Source organism: Sus scrofa, chromosome 11, assembly GCF_054392235.1.
Source record: "Sus scrofa isolate SSC_HxYL_T2T_F1_AM1 chromosome 11, Sscrofa_HxYL_maternal_Yorkshire_Landrace_v2.0, whole genome shotgun sequence".
NCBI classification, from domain to species: Eukaryota; Metazoa; Chordata; class Mammalia; order Artiodactyla; family Suidae; genus Sus; species Sus scrofa.
Genome location: NC_139393.1, coordinates 25261095 through 25278883, shown reverse-complemented (window position 1 = coordinate 25278883; position 17789 = coordinate 25261095). Strand labels below are relative to the sequence as shown.

Here is a 17789-nt window from a genome sequence, read left to right as displayed (position 1 = left end):
CGCAGCTGCAGCTCCAATTAGACCCCTAACCTGGGAACCTCTGTATGCCACGAGTGTGGCCCTAAAAAGACCCAAAAAAATTATGTTGTGATTTTAATTTGAGAATTATTTAATGAAAACTTAACATATATTTTAAATATGACTTCTGCAACCTCCTCTCTTCAAATGAAGACTTAAACCTTCTATTTGTTAGGCAATTACTCATGTCATAGTTACTTTTCCAGCTATATGACGTTGTATGTTTTTTTCATTTAAGTGGTAATTCGTTTTCATTTAAGTGATTAATTAGAAGGCATAGAGTGTGAAGCACTTTTTGACATACATGTGTTTTCCTTAAAAAACTCAGTTTTGGAGTTCCCTTCATGGCTCAGTGGTTAATGAACCCGACCAGGGTCCATGAGGATGTGGGTTCGATCCCTGCCCTGCTCAGTGGGTTAAGGATCAGGCGTTGCCACGAGCTGTGGTGTAGGTCGCAGACGTGGCTTCAGATCTGGCATTGCTGTGGCTCTGGCGTAGGCCAGCAGCTGCAGCTCCGATTGGACCCCTCGCCCGGGAACCTCCATATGCCACAGATGCAGCCCTAAAAGGCAAAAAAAAGAAAGGAACTTTTAAGACCTACTCTCTTAGCGACCTTCAAACATTCAATGGAATATTATTAACTGTAGTTGCCATGCTGCACTTACATTTCCATGAATTATTTATTTTATGAGTTTGTGCCTTTTGATGCCTTTCACCCATTTTACCCACCCCTCACCCCTGCCTCTGCAGCCACCAATCTGTTCTCTGTATCTATGAGCTTGGTGGTTGTTTGTTGGTTTTTAGGTTCCATATATAAATGAGATCATACTGTGTCTGTCTTTTCCTGTGTAACTTATTTCACTTAGGAAAATGCCCAAATTCCATGTTGTCAAAAATAGCAAGATTTCCTTCTTCATGGTTGAATAATATTCCAGTGTGTGTGTGTATGTGTATATATTTTGCCTTTTTTTTTTAGGGCCGCACCCATGGCATATGGAAGTTCCTAGGCTGGGGTCAAATCGGAGCTGCAGCTGCTGGCCTATGCCACAGCCAGAGCAATGCTAGATCTGAGCTGCAGCTGCGACCTACACCACAGCTCACAGCAACACCAGATCCTTAACCCACTGAGCAGGGCCAGGAATCAAACCCACGTCCTTATGGATACTAGTTGGGTTCATTACTGCTGAGGCACAAGGGGAACTCCTTCAACGTGTGTGTGTGTGTGTGTGTGTATCTATATATATATATATATCACACTTTTTTATCTCTTCACCACCCTTCAGTGGACACTTAGGTTGTTTTATAAAACAGTTTTTTCAGTTTGGTTTTCTGTAACAACTTCCGCTATAACTCTTTACCCTTTCTTACATGTTTTTAAATTAAAAAACAAAAGGATGAAGGTAATGCCTAGGACTATCTTTACCAAAGAACAAACATTACCGACGCACTCTCATCCATTCTCCTTTGTCTTTGAAATTCTAGCATCTTCCAAACTTGTGGTTTTGCTCTGTGTGTCTGACCTCTAAGCTTTTGGTCTTACAGTGTGATGGGCAATACATTCCTCTTCCCAGTCTTCAAGGAATAGCAGTGCTGAACATTCCCAGCTATGCCGGAGGCACTAACTTCTGGGGTGGAACGAAGGAAGACGATGTAAGTATTTCCGTGCTCTTTCTAGAAGCTGCCCACAGTCCTCGGCTCGTGGCCGGAGGAACGTCTTCTTTTTTTTTTTTTTTTTTGTCTTTTTGTCTTTTTGCCATTTCTTGGGCTGCTCCCACGGCATATGGAGGTTCCCAGGCTAGGGGTCTAATCGGAGCTGCAGCAGTCGGCCTACGCCAGAGCCACAGCAACGCAGGATCCGAGCCGCGTCTGCAACCTACACCACAGCTCACGGCAGCGCCAGATCCTTAACCCACTGAGCAAGGGCAGGGACCGAACCCGCAACCTCATGGTTCCTAGTCGGATTCGTTAACCACTGCGCCACGACGGAAACTCCAGGAACGTCTTCTAAGCCAACAAAGGCAGTTGAGTCCTTGTCACCTTGCATTGCCCTGATTTCTTCTGTCGTCTCCCTCTTCCACTTTTAAGGACATGTGTGATGACACTGGGCCCACCCCCATCACCAATCATAGTCTCCCCATCTCAAGGTCCCTAATTTAATCACACCTGTAGTCTCTTTTGCCACGTAAGGTAGCAGATGCACCAGTTCCAGGGACTAGGATGTGGACGTTTTCAGGGGCGGGTGGTAGATATTATTCTGCTGACCAAAATACCTTTCTGAACCTTCAATATTCTAAATGTATATTATTATTTTTTTTCGATATGTCAAAGGGCTCATTCAGCCATTGAGATTAGGGCTGTCTTTGTTTGTTTGTTTTTATACTTTCTGTAGTAAAAAAAGAAAAAACATGGAGTTCCTGTTGTGGCTCAGCAGTAATGAACCCAACTAGTATCCGTGAGCACGTGGGTTTGATCCCTGGCCTCAGTCAGTGGGTTAAGGATCCAACATTGCCATGAGCTGTGGTGTCGGCCACAGATGAAGCTCAGATCCTTCATGGCTGTGGCTGTGGTGTAGACTGGCAGCTGTAGCTGCATTTCGACCCCTAGCCTGGGAACGGGTGCGGCCCTCAAAAATAAGTAAATAACATAAGAAATGAAGTTGTCAAAAAAGATCAATAAAAGAGAAAGCATAATTTTTAAAATATATATAAAAATACAAATGAGAAGTTTACCATGAGCTTTGAAGAGTCACATACACTGAATGATAGGCCATTTGACTTGAGGCTTATGATGTAAGGGTTCCCACTGACCCTTTTCTCAGGGCCTTAAATGAGCAGGCGGGGATTAAAGTATACAGGTAAATTGGGAAATATGTTTTATTTTCACAATACGAATAGGCTCCAATCCTATTGGAGTATAAAAATTTAAATTAGCAACCAATTATTTATCAGCTCATCACTCAAATATTTGAAGGTGGAGAAATCAGTGAGATTAAGGGAAGTTCAGCTAACATTCCTTGAACACCTGCTAGGTGGGCAGACAGTGTTCTGAAAGCTTCAGGTTCATAACTTATTACCCACATTTTTTTTTTTTTTTTTTGTCTTTTCTAGGGCTGCACCTCTGGCATATAGAGGTTCCCAGGCCAGGGGTCTAATCAGAGCTGTAGCCGCCAGCCTATACCAGAGCCACAGCAACACGGGATCCGAGCCTCGTCTGCAACCTACACCATAGCTCATGGCAACACCAGATTCTTAACGCACAGAACAAGGCCAGGGATCGAACCCGCAACCTCGTGGTTCCTAGTCGGATTCGTTTCCGCTGTGCCACGGCAGAAACTCCATTCTGCTTACTATTTTCATGTTTTCAAAAATATGTAAGTTGCAGAGTTTACATTGCTTGAAGTGCCACTCCATTTAAGCCTTAACGTTATCAGTGGACATGTGATGTCGTTTTTTTCTTTCAGATATTTGCTGCACCGTCATTTGATGACAAGATCCTGGAAGTTGTTGCAATATTTGACAGCATGCAAATGGCAGTTTCAAGGGTCATTAAACTGCAGCACCATCGAATAGCTCAGGTTTGTTTCTCTAATCAAGTTGACTTCACTTGGGCCACTGAGAAATCGATTCCAAATGACTCCTCCACTGTATATTTGTCTAAAAATAATGGACTTTCTTGTCATGTCCGTTGTTACCGTGTTAGCATATGTGGGAAAGCATATAACATTCCATTCCACAGAATGTGTCAAAGTCAAGTTTGGATGCAAGATTGTCAGTTCCTCAAGATGATTTATACTCTAAAATAACTTGTCTTCTTTCAGTGCCGTACGGTAAAAATCACTATATTTGGTGATGAGGGAGTTCCAGTGCAGGTGGATGGAGAAGCGTGGGTTCAGCCTCCAGGGATTATCAAAATTGTGCACAAAAACAGAGCCCAGATGCTCACAAGGGACCGGGTACGTAACCCAAAAAAGTCCTTCTAGAGTTTTATCAAGCCTTTAAAAAGATAATCAAAGGGTTATTATGAACAATAGAAACCAAAGGAAAAGATTTAAATTGCTTTCAAGTCTGACATTTACATCACTGTGGTTTCAACTATGAGCAAATATTTCTTTAGTCCTTAAAATAATTAGTTTTGGGAGTTCCCATCGTGGCGCAGCAGAAATGAATCTGACTAGTATCCATGAGGATGCGGGTTCGATCCCTGGCCTTGCTCAGTACATCGGGGATCTGGCATTGCCGTGAGCTGTGGTGTGGGTCGCAGACCTGGCTTGGATCTGGCGTTGCTGTGGCTTGGGTGTGAGCCAGCAGCGGTAGCTCCAGTTTCAACCCCTGGCCTGGGAACTTCCATATGCTGAGGGTGCAGCCCTAAAAAGCCAAAGGTTTAGTGAAAAGTTACACAGAACCTGCAGAGAATTCTAATTCTATTCCCACGTACCTCCTCACCTCTCTTGACAAACTCATGAATTCCTGTCTTTCTCCACTGTGTTCTCCTTGACATCTCACTTGAGTGTCATACATTTCTGACAGCTGATGAGCCACGAGTGATCATTGTTATTAACTAAAGTCGTGCTTACATTTCTCTTTGTGTTCTACATTCTGTGACTTTATTTATTTTTTTTTTATTTTTTACATTCTGTGACTTTAGACAAATATATAATCACTTGTCTCTACCATCACAGTTTCATGGCACATGGTTTCACTGCCCTAAAAATTCCTGTCTTCCACCTACTCTTCCGCCTCCCCCCATCCCAATTCCTGGCAACCCCATCTTTTAATTTTTTTTATTTTTTTAAGGTTTTTTTGAAATTTCAAAGGAATTTATTATTTTTAATTTATTTTTTTATTAGAGCATAGTTGATTTACAGTGTTAATTGCTGCTGTACAGCATAGGGACCCAGTCATACATACATATAATTCCCTTTCTTATATTATCTTCCGTCACGGTCTATCCCAAGAGACTGGATATAGTTCCCTGTGCTGCAGTAGGACCTCATTACTTATCCATTCTAAATATGGTAATCTGAAAATTATGGAACACTTCACAAATTTGCTTTTTTTTTTTTTTTTTTTTAATGGCTGTACCCACAGCATATGAAAGTTCCCAGGCCAGGGATCAAATCCCAGCCACAGCTGTGGCAGTGCTGGATACTTAGTGCACTGTGCCAGGCTGGGGATTGAACCATGCTGACGCCGAGACGCCGGATTCTGAACCTGCTGTGCCACAGCAGGAACTGTCCCCAGCTTTTTATTATCTTTATAGTCTTGCCTTTCCAAAATGTATATTCTTAGTTAAGGTCACACCCATGGCAAGTAAGACTTATTATACATATAATAGTAAATAACGAAGCATAAATCAAAGCTGTCCTTTTTGTAAACTTCTCAGTGGTATCAATATTGTCATCAACTACGTTACTAATATGCTGAAAAGGCTGAAAATATGTTTTTTGAACTTGTCATTTACTTAATGAGGTGTTAGATTTAGGAAAAAAGCAATAGTAGCTTCAAAGTCATTCATGTACTGTCTAAATATGCATTTGCTTTGGGCCTTGGAGCTCTAAAATAGCAATTCATTGTGATACTGATTTTCAATAGGCTTTCGAAAGCACTTTGAAATCTTGGGAAGATAAGCAGAAGGGTGATTCCGGTAAACCCATGCTTCGAACCCATTTGTACATCCAGCAGGCGGCTGACCTGGCGACGGAAGAGGTGTCTCAGATGCAGCTGTGCTCGCAGGCTGCAGAGGAGCTCATTACCAGGTACCGGGTCCTGTGGGCCTCCAGACTGGAAGAACACTGGTTTTGGCCACCTTTGCTTTTTTTTTTTTCTTTTTTGTCTTTTTATGGCCATACCCGCAGCATAAGGAGGTCACCAGGCTAGGGGTCTATTCAGAGCTACAGCTGCCAGCCTACGCCACAGCCACAGCAACACCAGATCTGAGCTATGTCTGTGACCGACACCACAGCTCACGGCAACACCAGATCCTTAACCCTCTGAGTGAGGCTGGGGATCGAACCCACAACCACATGGTTCCGCTGCGCCACAGACGGGAACTCCCACCTTTGCTTTTTCGTAGTTTTAGTACATGGTTGCAGTTGTTTGAGGGTCTAGAAGAGATGCCTTTACTCTCATTTGCTGCCTTGGTTATTGCTGTTCATCACATCTCCCCCAACATGCACACACACGTGTACACTCACGCATGTGCACACTCACGCATGCATGCACACATGCATGCACACGCAACTGTGTTCTCCACAGGATAGATCTGGGACTTCCTGAAACACAGTGGAGAGCCCTCCTAACTTGTCAACATTATAAGTGTATGTATTATGTTTACACTATATATTATATAAGGGTTGTATATATTATATACCACATATATTTTATATATAACCTCTTATATGTAACCCTTCCATTATTATTTCTCCACGTTATACAGAATCTTCATGCTATACTACTCACTTGTACAGGGCCTTATAACTGTAAAAGGAATTACAAACATTCACTGCTCCCAAGGAGAGTCAAGGGATGGGGTTGGGTGGAAAGAGTCCAAAAATCAGTTTCCGAAAGACGCATCACAGAGATTACAAGACCACAGAAATGAATCTTAGCAGATAGAAAGGGAGAGAAAAAACAAACAAGTTCTATGAATGTAAAACAGATAAAAATCCTGATGACCAGCAGTGAACTTCAGAAGGGAGGAGGGACCAGGAGCAAGTTTCTCGTCTCTTCTTCACGCACGTCCTCTCTACCGAAAGGGGATGCGAGAGCCGCCCGACCAGGTCAAGTGCAGGTTAAGTGAGATCCACCCTGTGAAGTCCATCATGTCTGGTGTAGTGAGTGTTCTGTGCGTGGTTGCTGTTGCGTTCCTGCCCCACCGGGTGGCCTAGAGGTTAAGGACTCTGTGTCCTTGCTACTGTGGCACAGGTTCGATCCCTGACCGCGGGCGTGGCCAAAGAAAGAAAAGGTTGAAATAGAATAGGAGGAAAACAAAGCTCAGTGGTGCAAGGGGCCGACGTGCTCCCTGTTTCCTCCCTGCTCTTTTCATCTGCTCTCCCTCAGTGGTTAATGAACCCAACTAGGACCCATGAAGCTTCAGGTTTGATCCCTGGCCTCACTCAGTGGGTTAAGGATCTGGTGTTTCTGTGAGCTGTGGTGTAGGTCACAGACGCAGCTCGGATCTCGCACTGCTGTGGCTGTGGTGTAAGCTGGCAGCTGCAGCTCCAATGAGACCCCTAGCCTGGGAACCTCCATGTGGCATGGGTGCAACCCTAAAAATAGCAAAATAAATAAATAAATAAATTCTAACAAATAAAAAAAGAAGAAGAAGAAAAAGTGAAGGTTGGCCAGACTTCCTCTTGGTCAACCTAGTTTGACTCCTCATCTTTTTTAAAAAAATTAATTTTGCAAATGATGAAAATCAGGCGCATTTGTCAATTTTCAGAGTGTATTTATTCAATATTTAGCAAATGATTTTGAGCCTCTTCTGTGTGCCAGCCCCCATATTAGGCACTTGGGATTTGCAAAGATGACTTCTTTGCTGTCTTGCTTCTTAATTTGCTGGCAGAGTAGTGGGAGGGAGAAATGTGACTCACGTCTTATCACAGGTCACACAGCGGGCGCTCTGGATGCATAGAGGAGGCCAGAGGCAGGGAGGGAGGGCTGCCTGGAGGAAGTGACTTCTCCGCCTAGTCTTGAAAATAGAATAAGAGAAGGAGCAATCTGAGTATGGGAGCCAGCCTGTGTAAAAGCCCAGAGTAGTGTGAGTGCGGGGTACTTTCAGGACATCTCAGGGAGTTTGGGGTGACTGAAATGTTAGCATGGTATATTTGAGAGTGTTGGAAATGTGGATGGAGAGGTAAGGTGGGCGCAGATCTTTATGAGGATGTGTTTTCTGGAAGCAGTGTGCAGCTTGTCTGCAGGACAGCAAATCTGGGGCAAAAGGGAACACTGTCAGAATGGCTCTGATGGAAAACAAGAGATTGAGGCAGTGGAGACAGAAAGGAGAAGAGAGATTTAAGGTAGGTTAGAATCAGAGTTCTCGCTGTGGCACAATTGGTGGCATCTCTGTAGCACCAGGACGGAGGTTCGATCCCCAGCTAGCACAGTGGGTTAAAGGATCGGCCATGGCCACAGCTGCAGCGAAGGTTGCACCTGCGGCTGGATTCCAATTGCTGGCCCGGGAACTCCATATGCCGTGGGGCGGTGGAAAAAGATAGGTTAGGATCCAAAGTTGCTGTGTATATATGGGCATGGACAGGATGACCCTCAGGTTTCTAGTGAGTGGCTATTTGGATTACAGCGCCTTTGATGAACCCATAATATTCAGGAAGAGGAGCAGATTTTAAAAGAGAAGGGCTAGGAGTTCCCGGCATGGCTCAGTGGTTAACGAATCCAACTAGGAACCATGAGGTTGCGGGTTCTGTCCCTGGCCTTGCTCAGTGGATTAAGGATCCGGCGTTGCCGTGAGCTGTGGTGTAGGTCAAAGACGCAGCTTGGATCCCGAGTTGCTGTGGCTCTGGCATAGGCTGGTGGCTACAGCTCTGATTCGACCCCTAGCTTGGGAAGCTCCATATGCTGCGGGAAGCAGCCCTAGAAAAGGCAAAAAGACAAATAAATAAATAAATGAAAATAAAATAAAAGAGAAGTGATGGATTCTCTGGACTTCTGAAATGTAAATGACATTAGAACTACCGAGGAGGAGATTTAGTTGGCCGTCGAAAACGTTGATCTGAAGTTGATTTACCACTTCCTTTTTCCTGGAAAGCTAGAATAACAGTTACCCATCTCTGTTCTTCTGACCGATCACCTCTTCTTTGTGATGCTCAAGGTTATTGGTAAAGATGTGTGAGTACAGTTCCTCTGTGCCTTGCGTATCCACTGTCTGTCCTTTAGGATTAAACCCAGAGTTCCCGTGGTAGCTCAGCGGTTAACGAACCCGACTAGTCTCCATGAGGACATGGGTTCGATCCCTGGCCTCACTTCGTGAGTTCAGGATCCGATGTCACTGTGAGCTGTGGTGTAGGTCGCAGACACGGCTCAGACCTAGCGTGGCTGTGGCTGTGGCGCGGGCCGGTGACTGTAGCTCCTATTCGACCCCTAGCCTGGGAACTTCCATATGCCATGGGTGCGGCCCTAAAAAGACAAAAGACAAAACAAAACCAAAAAAAAGAATTCAACTCTTTTCCTTTACTCTTGATTCAAGTATCTAGGACTTCTGTCTCTTCTTTTGTTCTATCCTTTCCAGATCGAAGATAATGCTCCTTGAAAATATCAGAAGTCTCACCTTCCCGTCCTTCTGCAAACCTTACATTTTCTAGCAATCAGTAGAACTTTTCCTCCCTTGTCTTCTTTGGCCTCTTTTCTCTCCAGGATCCAGTCTTTTTAGGACGATTCTTGAAGGTTTAGATTCCAAAGGACTGTGGCATAACAGGCTTTGGCACTGAATAGCCATAGATTCAAATCCTGACTCGTACCACTGATTAGCTTTATATACATACTAAAGCTCTCTGAGCCCCTGTGTCTTCTATAAAGTAGACAAAATGAATCAGAGCTACCTTTCAGATTGTGAACATTAAATTAGAAAATGTGGGAGTTCCCGTTGTGGCTCAGCGAGTTAAGAACCTGACTAGTGTCCATGAGGAAGCAGGTTTCATCCCTGGCCTCGCTCAGTGGGTTAAGGATCTGGCGTTGCCAGGAGCTGTGGTGTAGGTCACAGGTGAGGCGTGGGTCTGGCGTTGCTGTGGCTGTGGCGTAGGCCAGTGGCTGCAGCTCTGATTCGACCCCTAGCCTGGGAACTTCATACGCCATACCTGCAGCCCTATAAAAAAATTAAATACATAAATAAATAAATTAGATGATGCATATAAATCCCTTGGCACATAGGTGATAAACTGGCAATGTTCTTCCCCTAATCTGCTTTTTTTGAGCCTGGTTGAAGTTTTCAGTGGATAAAGGATGAGCATCTATTCGGTACATTTGGGGTCCCTCTCACTTCCAGTAATACAGCAAAATCAAATGTTACTATATCTTGTTCTTCCAAATAGCACCTCATTATGCTTATCTCTGATTCTAAGCCTAACTCTTTACCTAAAAGATTTGGGGGATAGTAGTTTTTGTTTATAGTACGGTTTGAATTTTGTAAATCTACCCAACACCATTCACAATTGAGCAGTTAATAAAAAAGAAAATTCCCCTGACGACTTTTTTTTTTTTTTAATGTTGGTTTTTAGGGCCACACTTGCAGCATATGGAAGTTCTCAGGCTAGGGGTCCAAACAGAGCTGTCGTTGCTGGCCTCAGCAACACGAGATCCAAGCCTCATCTGTGACCTACAGCACAGCTCGAAGCAATACCCGATCCTTGACCCGCTGAGCAAGGCCAGGGGTCACACCCAATCCTCATGGGTACTCGTCTGCTTCTTAACCCACAGAGACACAATGGGAACTCCCTTTTTATTTATTTTATGCTGCTACTTCTACACATCAGAAAACTCAGCAATGCTCAGAAACGTTGTTCTTTTGTTTCACGTTTGCTTGCAGGATTTGTGATGCAGCCACCATCCACTGTCTTTTGGAACAGGAGCTGGCGCACGCGGTGAATGCCTGTTCCCACGCGCTGAACAAAGCCAACCCACGCTTCCCAGAGGTGAGGAGCTAATGGTAAATGCCCATTCCACCGATTTTTTTGGTGTTACACATATAGTTTGATACTATAAAATGTGCCACACCCTTTGGGTTTTTTTTGTTTGTTTGTTTGTTTTTGGTCTTTTTGCCATTTCTTGGGCCGCTCCCGCAGCATATGTAGGTTCCCAGGCCATCAGTCTAATCGGAGAGCTGTAGCTGCCAGCCTACACCAGAGCCACAGCAATGCTGAATCCGAGCCGCGTCTGCAACCTACACCACAGCTCATGGCAACGCCACTGAGCAAGGGCAGGGACCGAACCCGCAACCTCATGGTTCCTAGTCGGATTCGTTAACCACTGCGCCACGACGGGAACTCCGTGCCACACCCTTTGAAAGAACATAATGTAACCTATATGATCTCTACCAGAAGTTTTGCATTCGTAGCCACATTTTATTTTCCTTTCCTGCCATGTTTCTTTTCCTGCTCTTAAATTTTCTCTCTTTTTTTTGGGAGGGGGGTCTTCTTAGGGCCGCACCCATGGCATATGGAGGTTCCCAGGCCAGGGGTCCAATCGGAGCTGCAGCTGCTGGCGTGTGCCACAACCACAGCAGAGCCAGATCCTTAATCCACTGAGCAAGGCCAGGTATGGAACCCACTTCCTTGTGGATATGAGCTGGGTTGGTTACACCTGAGCCATGCCAGGAACCCCCTTTTCATTTTTTTTCTATTTCACTTTCAACCACTTGTCACCTTCCCGTCTTCCTTGTACTCCTTCTCCTTTTAACCATCGTTCCTTTTTTCTCCTGCAGACCTCGATATCATGCATTTTACTGGCACTGTTTATTTTTTAATCTGTCCATTGAAATTGGTCTTCATTTGGTTTTACTAAATCAGTTAATTTTGTAGTGTGGAAGTGGGAATTTCGCAACTTTGGTAAATTTTTAATGTAGAAATAATAATAGACGGGATAGACTGTAACTCTCTTGAAATGTGATACACGGTACAGGGAAAACCAGTAGCAATATTTTTTTATTCTTTCAGTTTTTCAATTACAGTCACCTAAGTTAATAGACAAAGAAGTGTCAAGATTAAACTAAAAACCAGGAGTTCCCGTCGTGGCGCAGTGGTTAACGAATCCGACTAGGAACCATGAGGTTGCGGGTTCGGTCCCTGCCCTTGCTCAGTGGGTTAACAATCTGGCGTTGCCGTGAGCTGTGGTGTAGGTTGCACACGCGGCTCGGATCCCGCGTTGCTGTGGCTCTGGCGTAGGCCGGTGGCTACAGCTCCGATTCAACCCCTAGCCTGGGAACCTCCATATGCCGCGGGAGCGGCCCAAGAAATAGCAACAACAACAACAACAATAAAAAGACAAAAGACAAAAAAAAAAAAAAAATGTAATAAACTAAAAACCAATCTGGTTGGAACTACTTAGAGTGAAAGGCAATGGAGAGAATGAATTATGTTCAGATCATGCCCCTTTTAAAACATCATTTTCTGGAATTCCCGTCATGGCTCAGCAGACTAGTATCCATGAGGATAAAGGTTCAATCCCTGGCCTTGATCAGTGGGTTAGGGATCCAGTGTTGCTGGGAGCTGTGGTGTAGGTCACAGCAACACTGGACCTACTCATCTCGGATCTGGCATTGCTGTGGCTGTGGCTTGGCCATCGGCTACAGCTCCAATTCAGCCCCTAGCCTGGGAACCTCGATACACCGAGGATGCAGCCCTAAAAAGCCCCCCCCCCAAAAAATTAAATAAATAAATCGTCATTTTCTTTGACTTGACTCCTTTATGAGAGTACGTGTCTGTTGTCACCTGCATAGACATGTTTGTGTGTCTGAGATGTGATCCTGAGTATATTCCCTGGATCCGTGAATTCTTTTGCTTCTGTGGTCTTAGAATCAGAAGAGCTCATGCTAACAAATGTGAGTGCGACATTTTGCAATTAAAATAGAATCGCGGTAGATTTTAAAACTATCTCTGTTTGAGATGCGAATTTAACTGTGAAGCGTGAACGTAAAAGTACCTGCTGATGTTTGAATCCCCATGTGCTGCAGAACTACTTGTGTTTGATGTTTTTGTTTTTGTTTTTTCTTCCTAGAGTCTTACGAGAGACACTGCCACTGAAATAGCCATCAATGTGAAGGCCCTATATAATGAAACAGAATCTTTACTAGTTGGCAGGGTTCCTTTGGTAAGGAAAAGAGACAGCGGATGACATGAGGATGGTGGTGCATGTGTGGGTTCTTGCCTTTGTTAGGGAGCATGCATTCGTCCGATTCTAATACAGAAGCAGCCTCTGGCCTCCATCCTTGAGAGCTTCCCTTTTTACCTGGCTCTTGCCCTCAAGCACAGACCTGGCCGACCCCAGGAGCTATGCTTCAGGCTCAAAGGAGTGGCGATTTCCCCTCACTGTGAGTTTATGCAATCCTGCTCTCCGAAGTCAGCTTTGCGAATCTTGAACTTTACAAAGAAGAGCAGACATTTTTCAGGGGCTCATGAACCCTTGAATGCAGAAAAGCAGAGGAAGTCATGGGCTGTGTTCTCGCAGTTAACCTTTGTAGTATGATTGTCACTGTTTTCTAGATGTGCTTAAAAAAAATGATGCTTTCTCGGAGTTCCCGTTGTGGCTCAGTGGTAATGAACCCACCTAGTATCCTTGAGGACGCAGGTTCGATCCCTGGCCTCAGTGGATTAAGGATCTGGTATTGCCATGAGCTGTGGTGTAGGTTGGCAGCTGCAGCTCCACTTTGACCTCTGGCCTGGGAACTTCCATATGCCACGGATGTGGCCCTAAAGAAAAAAGACAAAAAAAAAAAAAAAAAGATACTTTCTAGACTCATTGTTTTAAGAAGAAAATTTCGAGAACTAGGCATATCTAAATTAACTCCAGATTGGTGCTAGAAATCAAATTGAGGCCAAGTCTGAATCTGACCACAGTCCATGGACTTCAATCAGAAGTGCTAGGAATCCATAGACGTTCTGTTTGGTTTGCACAGAGTCCTTGCCTGGTCAGCCTTTCTTCCCTCACCCTGGAAAGGTTCTAGCACGTTGGGTCTTTTCGCCACCTAGTGTCTGATTGTAGATTATTCACACATGCTTTGCAAAGGTAGAAAACCTGGTACGTTAGCTATTTTTTTTCGTCCTTGTGCCAATTTTGATTGATTGATAGGTGATGAACTTAAACTATTTCTCCTTACCGTAATTTTATCTCTTTCTTGTGAAATTGTATACATTTAAATACAAGTGATAGTAAAGTCACAGTATCTGGCACAGGGGGAGAATGGGCACCTAGCTCACGGTAAGTGATTGGTTGGGATTTCTGAGACTATTGCCCTTGGAGCGTCCTTTGCTCTGAGAAGGGAAACTTAAAGGCTGCATGAGATCCATTGGTTTTACCCACTTCCAGGGGAACCTCAAATAGGATTTCCATGGCTACCTCTGCTATGGTCACGAAAAGGAACTTTGAGGAAGAAACACTGGCTCTCTCTTTTGATAAAACCAATGGGAAGACCTTCTTGGCCATTCTTGGCACTTGTGTTACTAGCCAGAATCTTCCTGCTGCTCTTCTAAAATTAGTCCTATGGAAAATCGAGGGAGCTGTGATGTTGGCCCCAAATTTCGGATGAAGCATGTGTATTGCTGTGTGTTATTTGAAATACATTTAAGGTCATTTGAGTGCAAGAACCATAAGTATGGTTTATTCTGTATTTTAGCTGTCTACACTGAACGTACCCATTGTTCCTTGATTAATATTAATCAAGGATGTTACATTGAAGCAGAAGGATCCCCTTCACTTTTCATTCTTCTGTCATGGTCCAATGCAGTGTTTGGCTTGAAATGTATTCCAGTGAACTTTTTAAAAACGTTTGGCAATATTGATATCAAAATTGTCAATCATATTTCAGAGCGACTACATTATACTCTTTATTTTACTGATATGATGAATATGCCAAAAACGTATTGCTTTTGGAAGACATGTGTTCTTATTCAAAAAGGAAAGTGGTAAATTTTATATGAGTGGAGACTGTCTATATTTTTATTAACTCGTAGAAGTGCTAGAAACTTTGAATGACAGAGGGGGGAAAATAATGTTCATAATAAATAAAGTAATATAACGTTCTCTCTGAACTTTCAATTTGAAATCCTGTGGACCTTTATGAAGGTCCACTGCAATTTTAAAGTCATTTATAAAAGTACTGATTAGTTTCTAGAGACCTTAGAAATAGTGTAATCACATTCTCCTGTTTATTGAGGGGGAAACTAAGACTCTTAAAATCAATTCGCCTTCCCTTGGTTGCAGAGTTAGTAACAAGTCAGGACTAGAATTCAGTCTGCTCCTCTTCCGCTGTGTGTAAGAGTGTTTCTTTTACCTGTGTTCATTTATTGAATTTGTAAGTGATGTTTAGTAACTACTGCAAATGAGTGGATAATAGGTGACCAGTTAAATTCTTTTTCAAAGTTCCAAACCCTCTTCCAGGTTTCAAGCCTTTCACTTTGCTCTGATTTGCACAGTAGCAACAGGTTGGTTTGTTTGTTTCTTTTGGGGGCCACCCCGTGGCATATGGGGTCCTGGGCCAAGGATCAGATCTGAGCCCTAGTTGCAACCTAGTCACAGCTTCTTCAAGCCAGATCCTTAACCCACTGTTCCAGGCTGGGGATAGATCTTTTGTCCCCGAGCTCCCAAGATGCCGCTGATCCCATTGCATTATAGCAGGAACTCCTATACAACAGCTTTTTAATCCCAATTTTTTTCTAAGATTCATGTTTTTTTTTTCTTAAGCTTATTATCTTAATTATCCAGGAGATTTTTGTGCCAAGCAGTTCTTACTATATGACATGTTTATGACCAATTTAAAATATGATTATTTGTTCACACAGTGACCTATGTAAATCAGAACGATTTTTGCCACCAACAAGTAGAATAATGCGATGCCTCACTAGGGAAAGCTGGGAAAATAGGCAGATGGATGCAAGGATAGGAAACATAGAGGAAGGGACTTATATAGAAAAAAATAAATAAACACCAAAAGCAATCGTCTTCTCTGTGAAATTCCTAAAGTCACACAAACTACTTATATCATCTTTGGTCAATAAGGATAAATCTTCTCCAGGTTTGCTTAAATGAACTCAATGTAAAATAATTTATTCTTTTTTCTGTATTCTTTTATATTAAAATAAAAACAGCCACAGGAGTTCCCGTTGTGGCTCAGTGGAAACGAATCCAACTAGCATCCATGAGGATGTGGGTTTGATCCCTGGCCTCACTCAGTGGGTTAAGGATCCAGTGTTATCTTGAGCTGTGGTGTAAGTCACAGACACGGCTCAGACCTGGCGTTGCTGTGGCTGTGGCATAGGCTGGCAGCTGCAGCTCTGATGTGACCCCTAGACCCCTCTACATGCCTCTGGTGCAGCCCTAAAAAGCAAAAAACAAACAAACAAACAAAAACAAACCAGCAACAATCTGACCTAGCTCAATAAGAGGTGAGGATGTTTGGTGTGAAAAAATAATGTATTCTCTTTGAGGCTGGTTGCTGAGGCTTGTTTCATTTTTTTTTTTTTTTTTTTAATCTGCTGGTAAATAGCAGTTGGAATCTCCACATGAAGAGCGGGTATCCAACGCCTTACATTCCGTGGAGGTGGAGCTGCAGAAACTAACAGAGATCCCCTGGCTTTATTACATCTTACACCCAAATGAGGATGAGGTATGTAAAATCCACCTGTTTCTTTATCAGTATGTAGGCTGTATGACCATAGAATTCGAATGCATCTTTTGAAAAAGAGATGTTCAGGGGGAGACACATTCGGAACACAGTCATCCCCCCTTATTTGCAAGAAATTCACTGCAAGACCCCAGCAGACGTCTGACACCGCAGATACTACTGAGCCCTAGAAATACTGTGTTTTTTCCTATACATACATGCCTGTGATACAGCTTAATTTGTCAGGCACAGTAAGAGACTAAGAACAATAGCTAATAATAAAATAGAGCAATTATAACAATATACCATAATAAAAGTGATATGAATATGGCCTCTCTCTCAGAATATCTTGTTGCACAAACATAACGCCTTTTCCATATCAGCTGAGTGCTTCACACACACTGTGGCCATAACCTTTGCACTTTGCGGTGCAGCAAGCAAAACCAGCGCCAATTTCTTTTGCCTTCTTCACAATTTCACAGACAGAAGATCTATTCCTACCGTAGATCTTAGCAGCCTCTGCATACGTACGATTTTTTTTCTTTCCTGAAGTCGAGAGCTTTCACCTTTTCATTAAAGGAAGCACTTTACAGCTTCTCATTGGCACCTCCAAATTGCCAGCATCACTCCTCTTGCCCTTTGGGGCTGTTGTTAAGTCAAATAAGAGTGATTCTAACACAAACACTGTGATACCTCGACAGTGGGTCTAATAACCCAGATGGCCACAAAATGACTGGCGGGCAGGAGACCCTGGACAGAAGGATGTTTCCCATCCTTCATGTGCTGGATCAGGATGGCTCAAGATTTCATCTTGCTCCTCGGAACAGCGCACAACGTAAAACCTATGAATTGTTTATGTCTGGACTTTTCCATTTAATATTTTCAGACCGCCATCCACCGCGGGTAACAGAAACCGCGGAAAGCGAATCCACAGGTCAGGGGAGACTCCTGTACACTTTCAAATGCAATCCTCTTGAACCAGTGCAAGAAGGCTTTTGTGTGAACATAGGCATCTGACGGGAATCAGTACATTTTCGGGAGCTGTAACATCGTGAACGTTTTTGGAACAAGTTATCACTTCAACAGTATTTTGTGTCCATAACCTTTTCTCTTCCCTTTGCTGTCAGAGTGGGTTTTTCCTCTCTTACTATCCTGAGAAAATTCTTTTCTTGCTCGACTCAAACAGGAGCCCCCAATGGATTGCACCAAGAGAAACAGCAGAAGTACGGTCTTTCGCATTGTGCCCAAATTCAAAAAGGAAAAGGTTCAGAAGCAGAAGACAAGTTCACAGCCTGGTAGGTGATCCGCACGAGAAGAGAAAGTATAGCATGATGAAAAAAAGAACGTGACACCATTGAGGTGATGAAAATGATCTGAGGCTAGAGTGGTGATCACCGTGCCAGGTAACGAATGTACTACATGCCGCTGAATCGTACACCCTAAGATGG

At 43.5% G+C, this 17789-nt stretch overlaps 1 protein-coding gene across 25 annotated transcripts in view; it reads left to right on the top strand.

Annotated features, from left to right (window-relative positions):
• DGKH (diacylglycerol kinase eta) overlaps positions 1-17789 on the top strand; it is a 287539-nt gene that overhangs the window by 254090 nt on the left and 15660 nt on the right. For 20 of the 25 annotated variants that reach the window (XM_084981862.1, XM_084981873.1, XM_084981865.1 and 17 more), the window contains 8 exons: positions 1561-1668; positions 3479-3592; positions 3836-3970; positions 5610-5773; positions 10555-10660; positions 12741-12833; positions 16225-16344; positions 17528-17636. In XM_084981862.1, the coding sequence (XP_084837988.1) occupies positions 1561-1668; positions 3479-3592; positions 3836-3970; positions 5610-5773; positions 10555-10660; positions 12741-12833; positions 16225-16344; positions 17528-17636 (949 nt within the window). The remainder of the gene's footprint in view (positions 1-1560; positions 1669-3478; positions 3593-3835; positions 3971-5609; positions 5774-10554; positions 10661-12740; positions 12834-16224; positions 16345-17527; positions 17637-17789) is intronic. The other 5 variants (XM_084981876.1, XM_084981874.1, XM_084981880.1 and 2 more) reach the window with 1 other exon arrangement.